Raw genomic sequence first — 16,998 nt, forward strand, 5'->3', positions numbered from 1 at the left:
CCAAATTTCGTTCGTTCATGATGGCAAAAAGAAGTTAATTTGAGTGTTTAAATAATATTTATTGGAAATTAATTACAAGGTACAATTTTTATAGCTCCGTATTTCTTGAGCTGTCAAATGACACTTATGTGCCTATTTGTTTCTTAATTTTGGCAATTCAACTAGTTACATTAATTCCTGACTGATACTCGATTTATATCACAAGATGGAAGCTCTTAATAATAATTTCGTCCTGCTCCAAATCCACCGTAGATTCCAGCACCATATCTAAGACCAATGTTGGCACCGAAACCACCACCATAACCAACTCTATCTCCGTAGCCATTGCCGTAGCCACCACCATTCATTGGACCACCATAACCACCGCCATTACCGTAACCACCACCATTGCCGTAGCCACCACCATTCATTGGATTACCATAGCCACCACCGTAAGGTGAACCACCATAACCACCACCATTTCCGTAGCCTCCGCCATTACCTGGACCACCGTATCCATAGCCTACAAGGGAAACGTTAAATTTGATTTATCGTAAAGATTCTTTTAAAATGTATTGGAAGAAAGTTTCTCTTACCTGGATTATATCCGAAGCCTCGATAACCAGCATTACCACCGTACCTCAGACCAGCATATCCACCATACCTGACGGCTCCATATCCATTGAACAAGTCAAATTGAGCTGAGGCAATAGCAAACAAAGCAAAAAGAACTCCGAGGAATTTCATTTTTATTGATGATTTAAAGTTGCTTAGCAAACCTGGTTGAAATGATTAAGATGTCTTGAGGAGTGATAAAACTGGAATGATCTTTTTACAAACAATTAACACTCTTTTATACTTTGTATTAAACGAGGAAATCTGTTGCTTGAGAAATCTTCATTCATGATAATTTTATATTGTTTAAGTCACAACGAGTTCCTCATGAACTTGCTGGTCAACGCCTGCTTCAAAACTCACCAGCCTCAAAATATTATTAATTCAAAGTGAAATTTAGCTGGATTAGATAATATTCAAATGAATGAAAAACAAAAATAGTGAAAGTAGAACAATTCCGATTGAAATCTGTCTTCAACTCTTAACCCATGTACCCATTTTCACCAGTTTTTGTCACCTCAAGTTTCCTCGTAATGTCTTTAAACTGACTTTAATTATTCGATTATTATCCAATTCCTATTTATGTTCAAACAACATCTAATGAAATCTCATATCGCAGTAGATTTGAAACATCTTATAAACCTAAATATACTCAATCTTTAGATCTGTTACCCAAAAAGGTCAAACAAGCAGGTAAGCCTACAAATATGTTTTATTTATAATTTACTAACTTTTTCTTCTTTTTCATAGGTAATCAAGATCACAATGATTCCCAATCATAACATTCACTCAGATTCACAGGATATTTGTGGATTTTGTTCACCGAATGAGATTAAGCTGCTTTATCCTCAACTCTAAGAATACTTCTCGATTCAAGTTTGAGTAGAGTTATCAATTTAACCACTCAGCATCCAAAAGCTATCGATATCACAATACCTTTCAGGGAAATAGTATTGCAGTTTAATGGATTGGATGAAATGAAAATGGCCTGAAACTGATGGTTGTGTAACTGAAATATCGAAACGTTTACTGTAATAATTGTATCAATATAAAGAAAGCGATCAAACTGGACCCCTTAAGTGTTAACGAATGCTGATTGATTTTCGCAATCGAAACGGACTTTACCAAAGCTTTCGTCGAAGTATTTGGCGTTTCTTTTTTCGCTTCCTTCTATTGTCCAACATCTCAAGCTGCAGTTCCTCAACATTACGAAACATTGAGAAATATTATGAAATACAATGAATCTTTTCATCGCATCCCAAATGTAATAAATGTCATCGTGTTAATAAATTTTACTGATGAGATGTGACTCTTTTAAACAATGTCTGAATTCAAAATGATGATAAACTGGTTCCAAATTGACATAACCTTGGCATTCAACCTACAAAAAGTCAACAATTAGTATTAACTTTATAATTGGAGATGTTAAATGACTGTCCAGCTTTCCCACCAAACAAGTGAAATGGCTCACGGCTGTTATGGTTATTAGTTAATTGTTGATCAATTAGACTGTTACTTGGTGTTAATGTGGCTTTAAGCTCACTTATCACTGATCATTTAATAGTAATACTACCGGCAACATATTGATTGCTTACAAACACATCTCAATTTAGTTCTTTAACATGAAAAGTATCTCATATTTATTCAAATACAATGCATTTGAATCAAATCATTCTCGACTCGATAAAATCAACTATCATTGAACGAAACTCCCAAGACAAAAACTCTCGAGTTAAACTGTCGATTTCATCAAAATGTCAACTTATATTTCACGATTCATCATGAAAGAGGTAATTAACAACCAATGAGATAATCTACTGAATAAAGATACTCTTCAAGTCTAGAGCTTTTGTCTAATGAAAGTAATTTTTGGTCATTAGAAAGCTGGTTTTGTTATGAAAGCTCTGTGTCAGTCAGCCGGTTTTACCCTTTTAATGCTGGTTTTGTTAATGTGAAAGTTGCTTCTATCCAGCCGAGAATAATTGTATCAACCAAATTATAAGTTACTAATCGGCTATTTAATCTTCCATCCTTAATTATAATAATTGTGAGAGCCAAATTCAATTAAGTTTGGTGACAAATCGATAAGGTCATGTGCTCAGCAATACTGTGCATCTGTAAAGAAGATATCAGATAGTTGAAATTAAAACTGACTACTGATATCGATACTAATTACTGTTGTTTACTTCTTGAAACCCATTGTTTTAGATTGAAAAAACATGCAACTTTTAACTCTGTGACCAATATTGATATTTTCCAGGAAACTTATTTCGATCAGAATTGATCCAAATAATTACTATGATAATTATTGCAAGATCATTTACCAAAGACAAATGGATATGTAATTTAACCATTAAATGGTTACACGATATAGACTTGTAATGGCTATCCAATTGAATGTCTTTTGTAAAGAAATTGCGTGCCCTTAATTAATTATTAATCAACTGGTAAGGAACTTAATCTAATGGTAAGGACAATTATGAGGTGAGTTGATTATATTAAGAAGCATTAATCACCATATTTACCAGTTAAACGAGCAAAACACTTATTGATTTATTCCTGTTTTTGTTTTTCCTCTCACCAATTTATAGCAACACACCAAATAGGTCTAACATAAAGGTGGTAATAACTCAAGTGTAAACAATGATGATCCAAAAGAAATGACGCCGTTGATTGTATTATGATTATATTTACGCTAATGCATCTTCACCACAATTAAAGTGATTACCAATGGCCGTACGGATTGAATCTGTGATTGCTTTTTTCGGCTGTTTTCCCATTTACCTTGCAGACTATTTGGCTAACAAAGGAAAAAGCAAGAAATTTTCTCAAATTTTAACCACAGTCTATCACAATTTAGCTAAATATTTGTCCCTTTGTCTGTTATTAATTACTATATTAGTGATTCCTCCATTCAGTGACTACACAGCAACCCTGATTAAACCCGAAAATGACCGTAATTCACCATTTTATGCGTTGATCGTCTCCAACCTAATCTCTAATGTATCAACTTACTTTATCGCTGGTTATGCATCCAACTCAAACTCAATATTGATGAAATGGACTGAAATATTTCAGGTAGTAAACTGATTTTTAATCTAATTTTCAGATTCTCGGTGTAATCTAATTATTTTTTTCAACTTTTCTATTCGTCTAGTTTCTAACTCAATCAAAGGTTTCATCAAAGATTGACAATGCTCCTGATACAATGCAAAAACTGTCCTCCTTTGCTCACCAATCAGCCTTAAAGTGTATTTACTCTATTATTGTACGTGCTCTGATTATTATCACCATTTTAACTCTCCTGTACCTTTACGAAGGTTTAACCCTATCATTTACAGTCTACGGTAATAACCAGTTAATTCAATTAACCCTGTTCACCCTCTTAACCATCCATCTGACTATATTTGCTAGTCTTGACCATGTTAACTCACATCTATTTGAAATTTTGGTTCAATATTTTGTCCTCAAGTTTCGTGTTATAAATGATAGGATTGCTGTTATTGTTAAAAAGGGTAAAGATGGATCCAACAATCAAATTAAATCATTAGACGAAGCTGAGCTTAAATCTATTCTGGATGAACATGACCTGTTGAAGGTTAATCTCAAGCTTTACGATAAATACTGGTCACAGATAAACATCGTCACGTTGATTCTCAAACCCTTGACCTGTCTCTATTGTGTTTTCCAGTTAACCTTCATTGTTCAATCAACTGCTTCAATTGTTTTCCTTTGGTTACATCTCATTGAATCAGTTTATTTATTTACCAAAATGTTTCTATCAGGAACCAAAGTATCAGATGAAGTAAGTAATATTGGTCCAAAACATTGAGTTAAAATTAACTCGGTTCTTACCATAAAAGTCATCCAACAAGATTGACTTTCATCCAAGAAAACTGGACTTAAATTACATTCTGACCAGTATCAGTTGTTTTAATTCAAGTTAATTAAATACTAATTGTTTTTTAATCTGATTTTCTTTCTCTTCTTGCCATCGATTACGCTTAATAATTAATTTTTATATTTTCCGCCTTTACTTGCTAATGACTCAAACGTTAACATTTATTGTTTACAAAGTGTCAAACGCCATTGTTTGATTAGCGCCATTTTATACAATTTTAATTCAAGTTCAAGATTCACAGGTTAATCTTGATTAATGTGTCTTTATCTTTAACTAATTCTCAGTTATATATTTCCTCATCATTAGATTGATAGTGTTGCTGCTAATGGACTACGGTTAATCTTATTCAGCTATTCAATTCCAGTTCTGCAAAGGGTAAGAGTAAATAACAAATCTTTATCAAATAATCAACCAACTGTTTATTAACTGCGATCTACCATTTTTTGTTTATCACAATCACTATAGCTTCAATTATTCAATCAACACATCATGTTCACTGAGATGGGGTTCAGTTGTGGAGGATTATTTATATTTACACTTGACTCGGTTCATGATGTAAGTTAAACATGTCACCTATATGTTAATAACAACCATGGATCCAATCAATAAATTGAATTTGATCTGATGAGTTGAAATCAAGAGGAGATGCAGCTGAACTGATAAGAATTAATCTAATATGTATTCCCATCAAGATCGGTTCATTGTTATTCTCTACTTTTTCCTATGAATTACAATTTTTATCAAATGCTAAAGACTTAAGGAAAAGGCAAGATTGAATCTGAATAATAATCAACATTGATTTATGGAAATACATATTTTCTAATTCACAATCACGTCTCTTAATGAGCCTAATACTATATTAGCAGCTTGAATACCAATAAATTTTAAAATATTGTGAATAGACAATTAATTTTGAAACGTCTTTTTCTTCTTTCAGGCTTTCATTGAACTGACTCAAGATTTTCTGTTAACCCTTGACTTTGTGATTACAGTGAGACAAGCCAAATCTCAATTGAATTAGAGACTGGATTCCTGATGCATTTGGTACCGATCAAATTGGCTAAAAAGATTCATTTAATTTCATGAGCAAAAAATTATAAGCTAACTGGTTTTCCCTCACAATTACCCACTGATTAACCGTTTTTGCTTGAAAATTACTTCACCTGTCAACGCTGATCAATTGTCACAAAAAAGTCGGTTAATATATTCAATCATCTGTTCACGATTGAATTATTTCTAGTCAGTTACGCGCAATATCTCATGTTCATCAAAACCAACAATATATCTTGTGTGTAGAAAGAGTTTGGATTCAATTGAAAGCCACGGATGCCATTAAATTGATTGTAATTGGAAATAATCTGTAGTCCAAAAGATCCAACTTTATCAAACTCGTATTACCGACAATTAATCTAGTTAATCTTGGTAACCAGCATGAGCTTTTAAATTGAAAGTGTTCACATTGAATGTAACAAAAACTATGTAATATTTGAAACTAAATTATAGAAATACTTTATTGATAAATTAAGTGTTTTGAATCAATTAAATGATTGGGATTACAATCATTGACTATAATTGCGAACTCATAAAGAGTAAATATTTTAAATATGGATTTGTTCATCATGTAACAATCATTTGTTCAAAAGAAACAACTCAAAGATTGATTCATTTTGGAAACAAATTGTACCATTTTTTGTACGCAGCATTTGACTCTTTCAGCTCTGTAACCATCACAAGTTCAGTGATTGAAATGCCACATATTGAATTTTACATCAATACTAATATCTTTATGTGGCTGTATAATTGTTACAATTAATAACCAGAAATACAGAGTCAATGGGTTGGTACAGGTTACATTTTTGGTTTACATATTTTGGAAAGTTCAACATTGAGTCTTTGATAAATTACAATCAAGAAATAAAATGAAATGGATTTGCTTGTTACCAAAAATAATTATCAATATAATTTGCTTTGTCCAAGAAGATTTAAATTGTTGATAATCAGTAAAATAGTTAACTCTGTTGTTTTCATCTTGATAATTTATCCTCTCTTGATCATCTAAAATCTACATTTGAAAGCTAAAAATATACTCTGTTTTGCTGCTAGTAAATTAATTACAATCAACTGTTTATCCATTTAGTTAAAATTAAATTCTTTCCTTGATTAATCTATTTTAATGTTGCCGACCATTTCTATCACAACAATTGTAAAAATAAATCAAGGAAAGAAGAAAATGAAAGCTAAAGGAATAAAGGAAAACGAAAAAAAACAAAACAAAAATGATAACAATATAAAAATAGTGTTAATTTTTGTATGCGGAAGAAGCTGATATTGATTTTGCTTTTTTGGTAAATTGTGTTGTCCTTAGTTGTCCAAGATTTCGTTAATTGTTACAATAAATAAAACAAATGTTGCCTTTCTACAGGTTTTCCATTAAAATAAATAACGATGAATCCTAGAAATGATATCATGGTAATCAAAGCTTTCATCTTTTTTCTCTGAAGGAAGACCAGTAAACATCTCTAATACTGGATCATTTTAAATTTGCGAAGGATAAGTAAAGTTAAATTAATGATGATAATTGGTGAAAATTAGGTGGCCATTGAAATGCATGAAGATGGATAATCTACTTTTTCCTTATTTGATGGTAGACAATGGTATTGGATTTCATTGAAGTAACTGTAAAACTTGGTTAATCCTTGAATTCATGGTTGTGTTTCCATTGAGAGGAATATTTTGCAAATCATTTGGAATCTTGTGAAGTATTAGGTGAGCTTTGAGGTTCTTTGAACGACTTGCCAGAAGCTGCATGAGTGTAATGAAATTGCTTAAAATTTCATTTTGAATAAGCGTTTGAGAATTGTAAGCGGAACTGAGAAAAGTATGGATATGATAACCAAGTGATCCATCAATGAGACGATCTTCCAACTGGGGATCAGTTGAGGCAAACATCAGTATAAGTGCAATGAATGCTTCATTTTGCATGATTCCACATTTAGCTCCAGTTGATATCATCTCGATAATACCTCGTAATCCATTTAACCTTACAATATTGTCGACAACCATTCGACATTTAGAGTTTTTAACAATCCAAGTTAATAAACGTGAAGCTTCAGCTTTAACACCATAATGGTCATCAATTGTGCTCCAACCAATAAGTTTGTCCAAAAAGTCTTCATTGGTACCCAACAGGGTTGCCACCGGTTCTTGGTTATCTGTTAACATGCGAAGAGATTGAAGCAACTTGAATACTATGGGATGAGCTTTCACTGAAGACATTGAGATAAGAGTCTCCAGAGTTTCAGGGTTTGACAGGATTTCCTTGTTTTCACTGGCAATTGACAGATTACGTAAAGCTGAAAGGCAGCCATGTTGAAGCTGAAAGTCCCCATCAGGTCCAGTGATACGAGATAATACCGATAAAATTGCTTTATGGCCTGAATCTTTGACAATTTGGCAACAATTAGAATCTGGAAAAGGCAAAGGATAAAAAATAATTAGACTCGAGTATCAAATAAATTGAAATAGTTTCAATCCAACAGAAATCACAACAATTTTGCTATTTTTCACTTATTTTTCAACCGTCATTGCAATAAATTGAGTTTAAAGTTAATTTAATATTGTAATGTTACAATTTATACATTTGAGAAAATATTATTTCCTTAGTTTGAATTAAATTCATCTTGACATGTTTTCACTTTAAATGGGAAAACAGTTTCACTGATTAAGGTTGAAAAATATCATCAATACAAATGGATGCATTGAAAGAGGATGAGAGTGAAATGAAGATGGAAGAGGTGAATGATCAAAGGCGAAAGATGGAAATTATTTTTTCTAGATTGTTGATCAATCGGAAATTAAATTGAATGTATTAACTGTTCAAGTCAACTTTGTTTAGCCATTTTAACAATTGATTCAAGAGATGCTCTTTAAGATGGTGAAGCAAAAAAAACTGTATAAAGTTAGCCTAATATTGAGAGAAGACAAAAGAAGGAATTGGCTTTGGATTTGAGAGGTTTACACTCAAAGGGATGCTATTGATGATGATGATGATAATTGTGAAACTGTTATTTTGCTGTATCAGTGACTTTAGCTAATCATATTAAGTGTATTGAATGAAAACAAACACAAGCAAAAACAACATGCCAAATGAAAAGAGTAAATTGGAGAAGCAAAAGATGAGGTTGAATAAAAAAAATTGTCTTGTAACTGCAATTTTGAACAAGACAGAAAATGAGTTAACAACCAGAATAAGAATTTTGCTTGAATAAATAATAAACACATAATGAATTGATAAAATGAACATATTCGATTCTATTCCTTAATTGAATCCATTTTCTTTTTTTACAGCGTAACATTATTCATCATTTTATCGATTGTACAAATTCAACCAACAAATAATTAAACATCACCAAAGACATTAATAAACATTGAAATCTGAGGGTCAAGTTGAACTTGAAATACAACTCGAAACAAAATGCTAATAAATTTTGAGTAACATCATGAACAAAGACAGCGAGTTCGTGTAAAACTTTTTGACACCAGAGACTTGAAATTGCCGAACGAAGAGGACATTTAATCAACAAAAGATCGGCATATTTCTTGAGTCAACTTTAGATCAGAGAACGCGTTTGATAGCACCTTTAGAATGGGCTTTACTTTGAGCAATCGATTCAACATTTTTTGCTCTTTCTGATAGATCTGCTGTTGAAGCAATGAAAAGATTCGACTTTTGATCTCCTTTTTTCGAGGTTAGAATTTTCTGTAAGAATTTAAAATTTCTTATACATTATGTGCTCTATCGATTGACAGTAAAATTTACGCATCGCAACAACAGGCAAAGTCCTTTGGTTATTTTAAATCGATAAGATTCACTTTGGAAGTCAATTTTGAACGATTGAAAATTTGTGACCAATAAATACAATGAATCAAGATTAAAGCAAACATTTGATCAGTAAAATGTCAAAAAGTCAAGTATTATGAAAGACGAATCGTTAAGTAAATCTTTTTTTTTGTTCAAATGTGAAGTGAATGGGGGCAAACATTATGATAACAATGATGATATTAATGATGAATAATATAAATCAAAAGATAATTCAATAAAAGTGCATGAAAATGGATGAAACATCAAAATTTGGTTCGTATTCAGTTTTTACTTTTTCTTCCTATTCCCTAGCATCATGGCCACCCACCCAATTGAGCTTGCATTTTGAGGATAGCTTTTCCTTGTTAACCAATTTTGCCCTCTTGCTGTTAACTTTCACCATTTCACTCCTACACACTATTCAATAGTACATTATAAGGGTAGAAGAAAGAAGATCAAGATGATGAAGATTGCATGGAGTTTTAACTCCAACTAAAGAGATATTAACAAATCTCTTTCTTGGTCGTTGGCCTCTGTTTTTAACGCCTACACTTAAAGCGTATTGCTCATGTCATTCATTGAAACTTTTTTTTGTTTCTCAAAGGAACCATTCTTCTGTACAATCATCATTCTAATCATCTTTATCATCATCATCATGACCTGTTTCAAACTTACAAGCCAATCAAGATTATAGATTGTAAAAAAAGCAACAAACTGTGGACAAGATGTTTTTGTTATTAACATTTTCTTTGAACAAAATGTTATTACAAAAAGTGATTTTCATTGAAATAACGGTAATTTAAACATTTTATTCATTCTATTCTAGTTTCACCCTTCCTTGAATAACAATTTACTTCTCAGTTTGCATTTCCAAATAGAGTAAAAATCCGTTTGGATAAGGATTAATCGGAAATAAAATGGAAAAAAGAATCCAGCTTTTAACTGATTTTTAGGAAAAGAAACAACAGATTATCAATAGTCACGAATGTGAAACATTTTACATTCACAGAGATTGAGTAGCATTTAAAAAATATTATCACCATTATTGGTAGAAACCAGAATTTATCAATTCACAAATCAATATTGATCTCAATTTTGTTTTCATCACTAAACGGACAATAAAGTGGAAATGGCCAAAAAAGTAAATAAAAGTATTGACATTTAGAGCTACTTAAAGGTTAAAGACGCTTCTCGATAAATCACTTACGCATCAATTGCTGTGACTATGAAACGCATTTTCAGGTGATTTTTAAACTAAATTTGTAAAATGGATCAGTTTATATGGAAAATTCAAGTTAAAATTAAGTCTACTTTAGCTTACAAGATTGAAGCTGAAATAACTACTGACCGACTCAACGATTTGAAACAGTAAATGAATCTAACTTTAAATCAACTTCAACATCTTAACCAGTAAATCTAGACTAATCTCATGTGCTCAGGTTTAATCTTTATCAATGAAAAACTCCAAAAGGTTTTAAAATTATTCATTTGAGAAGGTAAAATATTTTTGTTTACGAAATAATTTCGATAATCTCAAGTCAATCAACTCTTTATTTTTGATATCAAGTTGTTATCAACTTTGTTGCAACTCTAGATCAAGTTACCTTCCTGGAGTTACATCAAAGTTACATAAAGAATATGGCTGCTTACGGTTAGCCTTTTATAACATTTTATACTGATGATATGCTGTTGGAGCGAAAAAACTTGATGGATATTTATCTGAAGCTGATTTCAATATTAAAATTTTTCTAACAATGTAAACGGTTATTACTGCAATCAAAATAAATGACGATGTCTTATTGTCTTATGTTTTATTTTGTACTTGAGTTGGACCGATTCCAATTTGAATGTCGAACAGATAATCACAATGATTTTGTTATTTTTATTCCTTTAACAATTATGAATCCGATTTTCTTGTCAATGTACAAGGACTTGAATTTCACATTTTGACTGATATTGTTTCAATAATAGCTAATCGGATACACTGGACCATAGGATCTCATGTACTTTGGATAGAAGTGATGAAATTCTGGACCATAAACATTGGAAATCCAAGAAATTTTGGCTTTACTTTTGCTCATTTTTCTGTGTTTCTGTTGATGTCTGGTTAAAAGCACTCGTTTCTTGTTTGCTTCGCGTCTCCTTCGTAAAATATTGAGAACAAGTTTCCGTAAATTATGAAACAAAAATTTAGTAACTGAAAGAATGGACACTTCAAGCCAAAGACTTATTATCGAAGCAACATAGCAAAAAAATTCAATATCATTGAATTTTTTAGATTTCGTTATATCTGATTGTAAGCCTAAAGGAAAGCCAAACTCTATTAAAACAAGTCCAGGATCAATGGTTGCATCAAATTCTGATTGAAGTATTCGTGCATCAAACAGGCGAGTTTTGCATTCTGGTTGATGATAAAGAGTCTCACAAACAGTCCGGAATTTCGACATTGGAATTTCCTGATCGAAGGTAACATTGGACAAATCATTTGGAATTGAAACCAAGGAACGTTCAGGAAAAGCAGAATACTCAAGATAGACCTGAGTATACATGCATTGTTTGACTAAAGTACGTCTAGATTTGTTGTGCACCTCATCATAGTCCATACAATTTGAATAGGGAAAAGCAAGTTCAGTGTTAGTTCTGGTATAATAGGTCAAAATAAAGTGATTATAAAAAGTCTTGTCAAGAACTGTCATGTCAGGACTGCCGTTGTTGAAGACGACCTCTTCATCGTTGTCATGGACAAAGACCAGTGTAGTCACTTTTGTATGGTTTGCAATGACTTCGACCTTAAGAAAGGTTTCATCGTAAAAATCATTTCGATAATATTTGTACGGATTGGTTTTTCCCGAAAAATAAGTGAAACACTTTAAAAAGGGTGTCATTGCAACTTTAACTGGACTAACGTTTTCACAGTCAACCATGTTAAATAATTGGTTAGAATCGATTGAAGCATTGGCCACTCTACAGGATTTCACGAAATGGTGTAAATCAACTGTTAACTGATCCAGTTCATCAAGAGTCAAGTCATAGATGGACACTTCACGGCCAGTTTCATTCGCTTGATTACGAGCAGCTATAGTCTTCTCTACATCATCAGCGCTCAGAGTGAAAACAAGACACAAACTAATCGAAGGCAAGTTAATAACATTGGGTCGATACACCTCAATTACTGTGGTTGTTGGCCAAGAAAAGTAGAGGGCAAACAAGGTTAAGACTTGTGTAGTTGACCCAAAAATGCAAATAATTACCGGCACTAGTTTATCATGAGTAAATATCAGAGATTTGGTTAAAGGATTGGATGGCTTTTTCATTGGCACAGCCATCATTTACCGTTGATATTGAACTACAAAGGCGATGTTAAGTGAAAATAATTTACAAGCAAGTCTAAATCATACATTCAAATTTCACTTTTACACTTCAATATTGATCCAGTGACTTTAAGGTACTCGGTTTAATCAAAAATGTATTTTTTGTGATAAATTAATATTTAAATCATGTAAAGACAGAAACGGAACTGCTTCATGAATAAAGTCAAAAATAATGACCTTGTTAAAAAGATTTTCATGTTAATTTAAATTGTATCAATAATCAATTGAAAATAGTGTAAAACTTGAAAATATAATGAAAATCAATAAAGCAAGAAAAATAGTCTAAAATAACTGGACACGAGAACTGAATAATACCAAAGTAACTGACTCAATCTGTACTCACTCAATAAAATATCAATCTTTTTTAAAACAATCACATTTAATTGTCGCTAATTATAATCAAAATTTGAATAATTTAGAGTGATTTAAATTCAATATATCTTTTTGTAGCGCTTAAGGTATCGAGGTAAAAATGAAAAAAGTAAATGTTTGATATTACATTGACATTTTATTGTAAGGATTACATAAAGGTTAGATTTGTAGATTCATTGAAATTGTTGTTAAAAGAGCAAAATCTGAATTCTGAATTCAATTTTTCTGAAAGATCTGAAGACTTAGAAGCGAAAAGGTTAAAGTTTCGGTTCATTTCATGGTAATGAGGCTTAAAATAGTCAATTGGTTAACAATGAAGAGGCTGTAGTTTTTACTTGGAAATAAAAGGTTAATGATTGTTTGTCAATTAGTATTGACAGTTGATGACACCCAATACTTGACTGATGTCAAATTGATCATTAACTCAACTGAATTACATGGAAGATGCATCAATCAAATAAATCGAACATTAAATGATGTTATCAACGTGATTCAGATTCAATCGTCAAAATCATGGTAAATCAACAAGCACCTTCAATAGCGAAGAAAAGTATTGGAAAATCTGATGCTTGGGGAAAAAAAGAAAAAATAATCTCAAGAATTTGAGAAAATTGTTCTTTTTTCTACTTTGTCGTTTATTCACTTTAATGCAAAATATATTGAAATTTCCTGATACTGAAAAATATTTAAAGTCTTGCGCTTTCAGCAGGTTAATTTGATAAATTGAACAAGGCTAAGAAATATCATGAAACTAAAGAGTAAACCAAATATTTCTGATCAACAGATTATTTTACATATAAAAATCCACCTACGATGTATTTACTTTGTTCAATATTTACTGATAATTTGAACTAATTTTGTTTTTGCAACGCAATATTGCTGGTTACATAATAATTCATCTTTTTATATGAAAATTAATCATGAAAAGTAAGGGGAAAAAGACAACAAATCATGAAATGTAATGTAATTTTGTGAGAAAATGAAATTTCATAGGATAAAAAGAAAAACAATTCATTTGTAAATCAATCAATCCAAAGAGAAGTGAAAAGATTGATTTACATTGAATCGATTTGTAAAACACAATTTACCAAATTAAAATTGATTATTACAACAGACTATGGGCAAGTATAAATTGGTTAAATGGATAATTATATTTCTGTGGTAAAAGATTCAATCTAGTGATTTATAAAACAATAAATTGAATTAAACTGTAATGAGTTTTACTATTATCTTGGTTATTAGTTGATTACTTTTTTCAGATTTTACATGTTTTGTCAATTACTTTGTTTCTTTGGGTCATAAAAGGTTTGTAACATTGAGCGAGTCGGAAGGAAAGACAAAATGTTGATAAAATGATCTATTTTAACATCTTGTTTCACCGTATTATTGGTTAGCCCATGAACTAAGGAACAATTTAACTCGACAATAATGTTGACATCAATCATACTTGACATCAATTGTTGGTGAAAACAGAGGTAAGACATTTTACTTTACAAGAATCAAAAGTGTATCAATTTTTGACACTCATCAACGCCTAATGAGGTCATTTATCAGAAGAAAAATTATCATCGGTAACTTGATTTTACTTTTTGTGGTTATTTGATAGGAAAAGACAAGAGAAAATGTTACCCAAAGTTTGCTTTTTTGCTTGATGAGTGAAAATGAGCAAAAGCAGAAGCTTGGAATGGATGGAAAGAAAGGGAAAATTTGCACAAAAAGTGAGTTTTATATAAAGATGAAACTTACCTGTTCTGCCAAAGTTTCCCAGAATCAATATAGCAGAAGTGAGTATATGATGTTCAGTTGATGCATCTTGAATCCATTTTAAACATTGTTTATACAACATGCCTGATCCATTTTCAAACAGTACATCCATACATGAATCTGGTGTAAATTTTGATAAGATAAATGGAGAAACAACATTTCAATAAAGAGTAGATAATGAAGAAAATTTTTTCATCATGTTGAAACAAACCTTCAAGTATACAAGATGATATAACACTTAAAATCAATTTTTCAATGGGTTTACTCAAATTTTCTTCGATTAACATGCTTATCAGCTTGGTTGGTAGTCCTTGAGCAATTAGACTAATTTTGACTGAATCTTCTTCTGATATAACCAGTAATGTATCCAAAAGAGCAGATAAAATATCTTCATCTCGGTTAATTGTAATCAAGTTTATGAGTTCGGTTAAATTTTTGTGCCTTGTCAGGTATTTACGGCCAACTTCAGATTCGGGTAGAGTTTGTAGGACGAAGGTTGCCGAAAGGCTTGTTTCTTCAAAGGTGTTTCCCTTGTTGTGTAAAATTTTCAACAAAATTGGCAGCAAACCAGCAGATAGAGCAATATCATGACCATGGTCAAAGGTATTGATTACATTGAACAAACAGCTTGTAACTAGGGAAAGAACTTCATCCAATTTGGATCCACCGGTGGAACAATCACCATCAATGGAACCAGAGGAATCGATAAGAGTTTTCATCAACGAAACTAGGCTGTTGATTCCGTCAACTTTGGTGAATGACCTTCGTCCAGTATCTGGTGGGAAGAAGAAACAAAAGAAAATTGTGAGTAAAAAAGTAGAAGTGGATATTGAGTTAATCGTGAAATATATTATTCTCTTTAAATTCCATTTTATTCCATGAATACGCTAAATCCGTGGAGATCTGTGCGTGGGTGTCCATGTATTTCTCAGCTAGGAAATATCTAATGTGTATTAGTTTTGCAAGCTCATGAGCATGATCAACATTTGGTTTCTCAGAGAGAAATATATAAAAGGAAATAAAGAGTTGTTGCTGGAGAATAGAGGTGATAAAGTTTCAAGGGCAACAGAGTAAAATCAATAAATCTGATGAGTAAGGTTAACATAGAGGAGAGAAGAGTATATTTTTGTCTGGAACAAAAGCAGTAAGATATTTCAAATTCAAGGTCAGAATAGTAAAGCATTGCTATATTTTCACTAGTCTTTAACATAGTGAATCCATTGTAATGCTGCATTTCTGTCCTTGACCTGTATTCACTTTATTAATGTATACAACACAGCATACATTAAGTTTACTTACCATTATCGTAACAAATATTACCAATGGCTCGACAAGCTTGCTTAATAGCCCCATAATCATCACTTGATAAGACAGGAACAATGGCTGAAAATAGATTTGAACAGGATAATGGTAACCTCCAAATTTCTGTTGGGTTTCCAAACAATTAAAGAGGGCCCAAGTACGAAAAAAATATGAAAAAAAACAGAAAAAAGTACAAGTTAAAAGTTGAATTCAAGTTTAGAGTTGGTTTAAATTTAGATATCTAGACATTAAGAAACCAAAAAAACTCACCAAATTTGGCTAATTCAGCAATCATTTCACACACTACACGTTTGTCATCGATTGTTACATTAATATTTTTGTTGCTCAAGATTCCATTGATTGAATTAATTAATCCAAAAGTGACAAGTTGTTCACTCATTTGTTGACGCTTCTCATCATCAGAGGATAAAAATTGTTTGGTAATGTCAGCACACAGATTAACCATTTTTCCAGCTGATTCATTGTATGTTTCTTTGGATCCCTCAGTAATTTTAATATCATTTAAACGATTGATTATTTCTTCTGTATAAAACGATAGGAGGAGAACACGGTATTCAAAAAATCAACAGAGAAAACAATTAATAACGTTGAAATAATTGTCAGGTGAATTTAAAATTAGATTAATCAAATAACTTACCCATGTTTGAGAGTTTGACAATCAACTTTCACCAAGTTACATCAACTTGCCATATAAACAATCAACTAGAAGAACAGCAAAACTCAACTGTGATGCAACTACATTTTTTACCCATAGACATGCCTAGTTTCAACGAGAGACTTTTACATATGCTGCCATCTTAATTATACCGGTA

At 31.7% G+C, this 16,998-nt stretch overlaps 3 protein-coding genes across 4 annotated transcripts; 1 reads left to right on the forward strand and 2 right to left on the reverse strand.

Annotated features, from left to right (window-relative positions):
• Positions 1–38: 38 nt before the first annotated feature.
• On the reverse strand, positions 39–833 carry LOC107370975 (uncharacterized). The gene is made up of 2 exons (XM_015938923.3): positions 576–833; positions 39–502 (listed from the first exon to the last, which is right to left on the reverse strand). The coding sequence occupies exons 1-2, from the start codon at positions 724–726 to the stop codon at positions 216–218; spliced, it is 438 nt and encodes a 145-aa protein (XP_015794409.2). The 5' UTR covers positions 727–833; the 3' UTR covers positions 39–215.
• Positions 834–2,602: 1,769 nt separating this feature from the next.
• Positions 2,603–6,016, forward strand: LOC107371544 (uncharacterized). Of its 2 annotated transcripts, XM_015939664.3 has the most exons (7): positions 2,603–3,078; positions 3,186–3,672; positions 3,752–3,862; positions 4,067–4,399; positions 4,802–4,870; positions 4,961–5,050; positions 5,433–6,016. In XM_015939664.3, the coding sequence occupies exons 2-7, from the start codon at positions 3,325–3,327 to the stop codon at positions 5,514–5,516; spliced, it is 1,035 nt and encodes a 344-aa protein (XP_015795150.1). In that variant the 5' UTR covers positions 2,603–3,078; positions 3,186–3,324; the 3' UTR covers positions 5,517–6,016. The 2 variants fall into 2 exon arrangements, with proteins under 2 accessions (XP_015795150.1, XP_015795148.1); XM_015939662.3 differs by having other exon boundaries at positions 2,815–3,078; positions 3,752–4,399.
• On the reverse strand, positions 5,989–16,904 carry vimar (visceral mesodermal armadillo-repeats). The gene is made up of 6 exons (XM_015939661.3): positions 16,824–16,904; positions 16,436–16,708; positions 16,163–16,288; positions 15,075–15,638; positions 14,846–14,983; positions 5,989–7,962 (listed from the first exon to the last, which is right to left on the reverse strand). The coding sequence occupies exons 1-6, from the start codon at positions 16,825–16,827 to the stop codon at positions 7,160–7,162; spliced, it is 1,908 nt and encodes a 635-aa protein (XP_015795147.1). The 5' UTR covers positions 16,828–16,904; the 3' UTR covers positions 5,989–7,159.
• Between the last annotated feature and the right edge of the window lie 94 nt (positions 16,905–16,998).

This window comes from Tetranychus urticae, chromosome 3 (assembly GCF_039701765.1).
Source record: "Tetranychus urticae isolate SD_2017Ah chromosome 3, NJAU_TeUrti_SD_1.0, whole genome shotgun sequence".
Lineage (NCBI taxonomy): Eukaryota > Metazoa > Arthropoda > Arachnida > Trombidiformes > Tetranychidae > Tetranychus > Tetranychus urticae.

Excerpts from the sequence above, each read along its gene's own strand:
- LOC107370975 (XM_015938923.3), bottom strand. The coding sequence starts at position 726 with ATGAAATTCCTCGGAGTTCTTTTTGCTTTGTTTGCTATTGCCTCAGCT. Across the intron at positions 503-575 it reads AGGCTTCGGATATAATCCAG|GCTATGGATACGGTGGTCCA; the intron begins GTAAGAGAAACT and ends TTTCCCTTGTAG.
- LOC107371544 (XM_015939662.3), top strand. The coding sequence starts at position 3,325 with ATGGCCGTACGGATTGAATCTGTGATTGCTTTTTTCGGCTGTTTTCCC. Across the intron at positions 3,673-3,751 it reads AATGGACTGAAATATTTCAG|TTTCTAACTCAATCAAAGGT; the intron begins GTAGTAAACTGA and ends CTATTCGTCTAG. Across the intron at positions 5,051-5,432 it reads CACTTGACTCGGTTCATGAT|GCTTTCATTGAACTGACTCA; the intron begins GTAAGTTAAACA and ends TTCTTCTTTCAG.
- vimar (XM_015939661.3), bottom strand. Across the intron at positions 15,639-16,162 it reads TAATATTTGTTACGATAATG|ATACTGGACGAAGGTCATTC; the intron begins GTAAGTAAACTT and ends TCTTCCCACCAG. Across the intron at positions 14,984-15,074 it reads ATCATCTTGTATACTTGAAG|ATTCATGTATGGATGTACTG; the intron begins GTTTGTTTCAAC and ends AATTTACACCAG.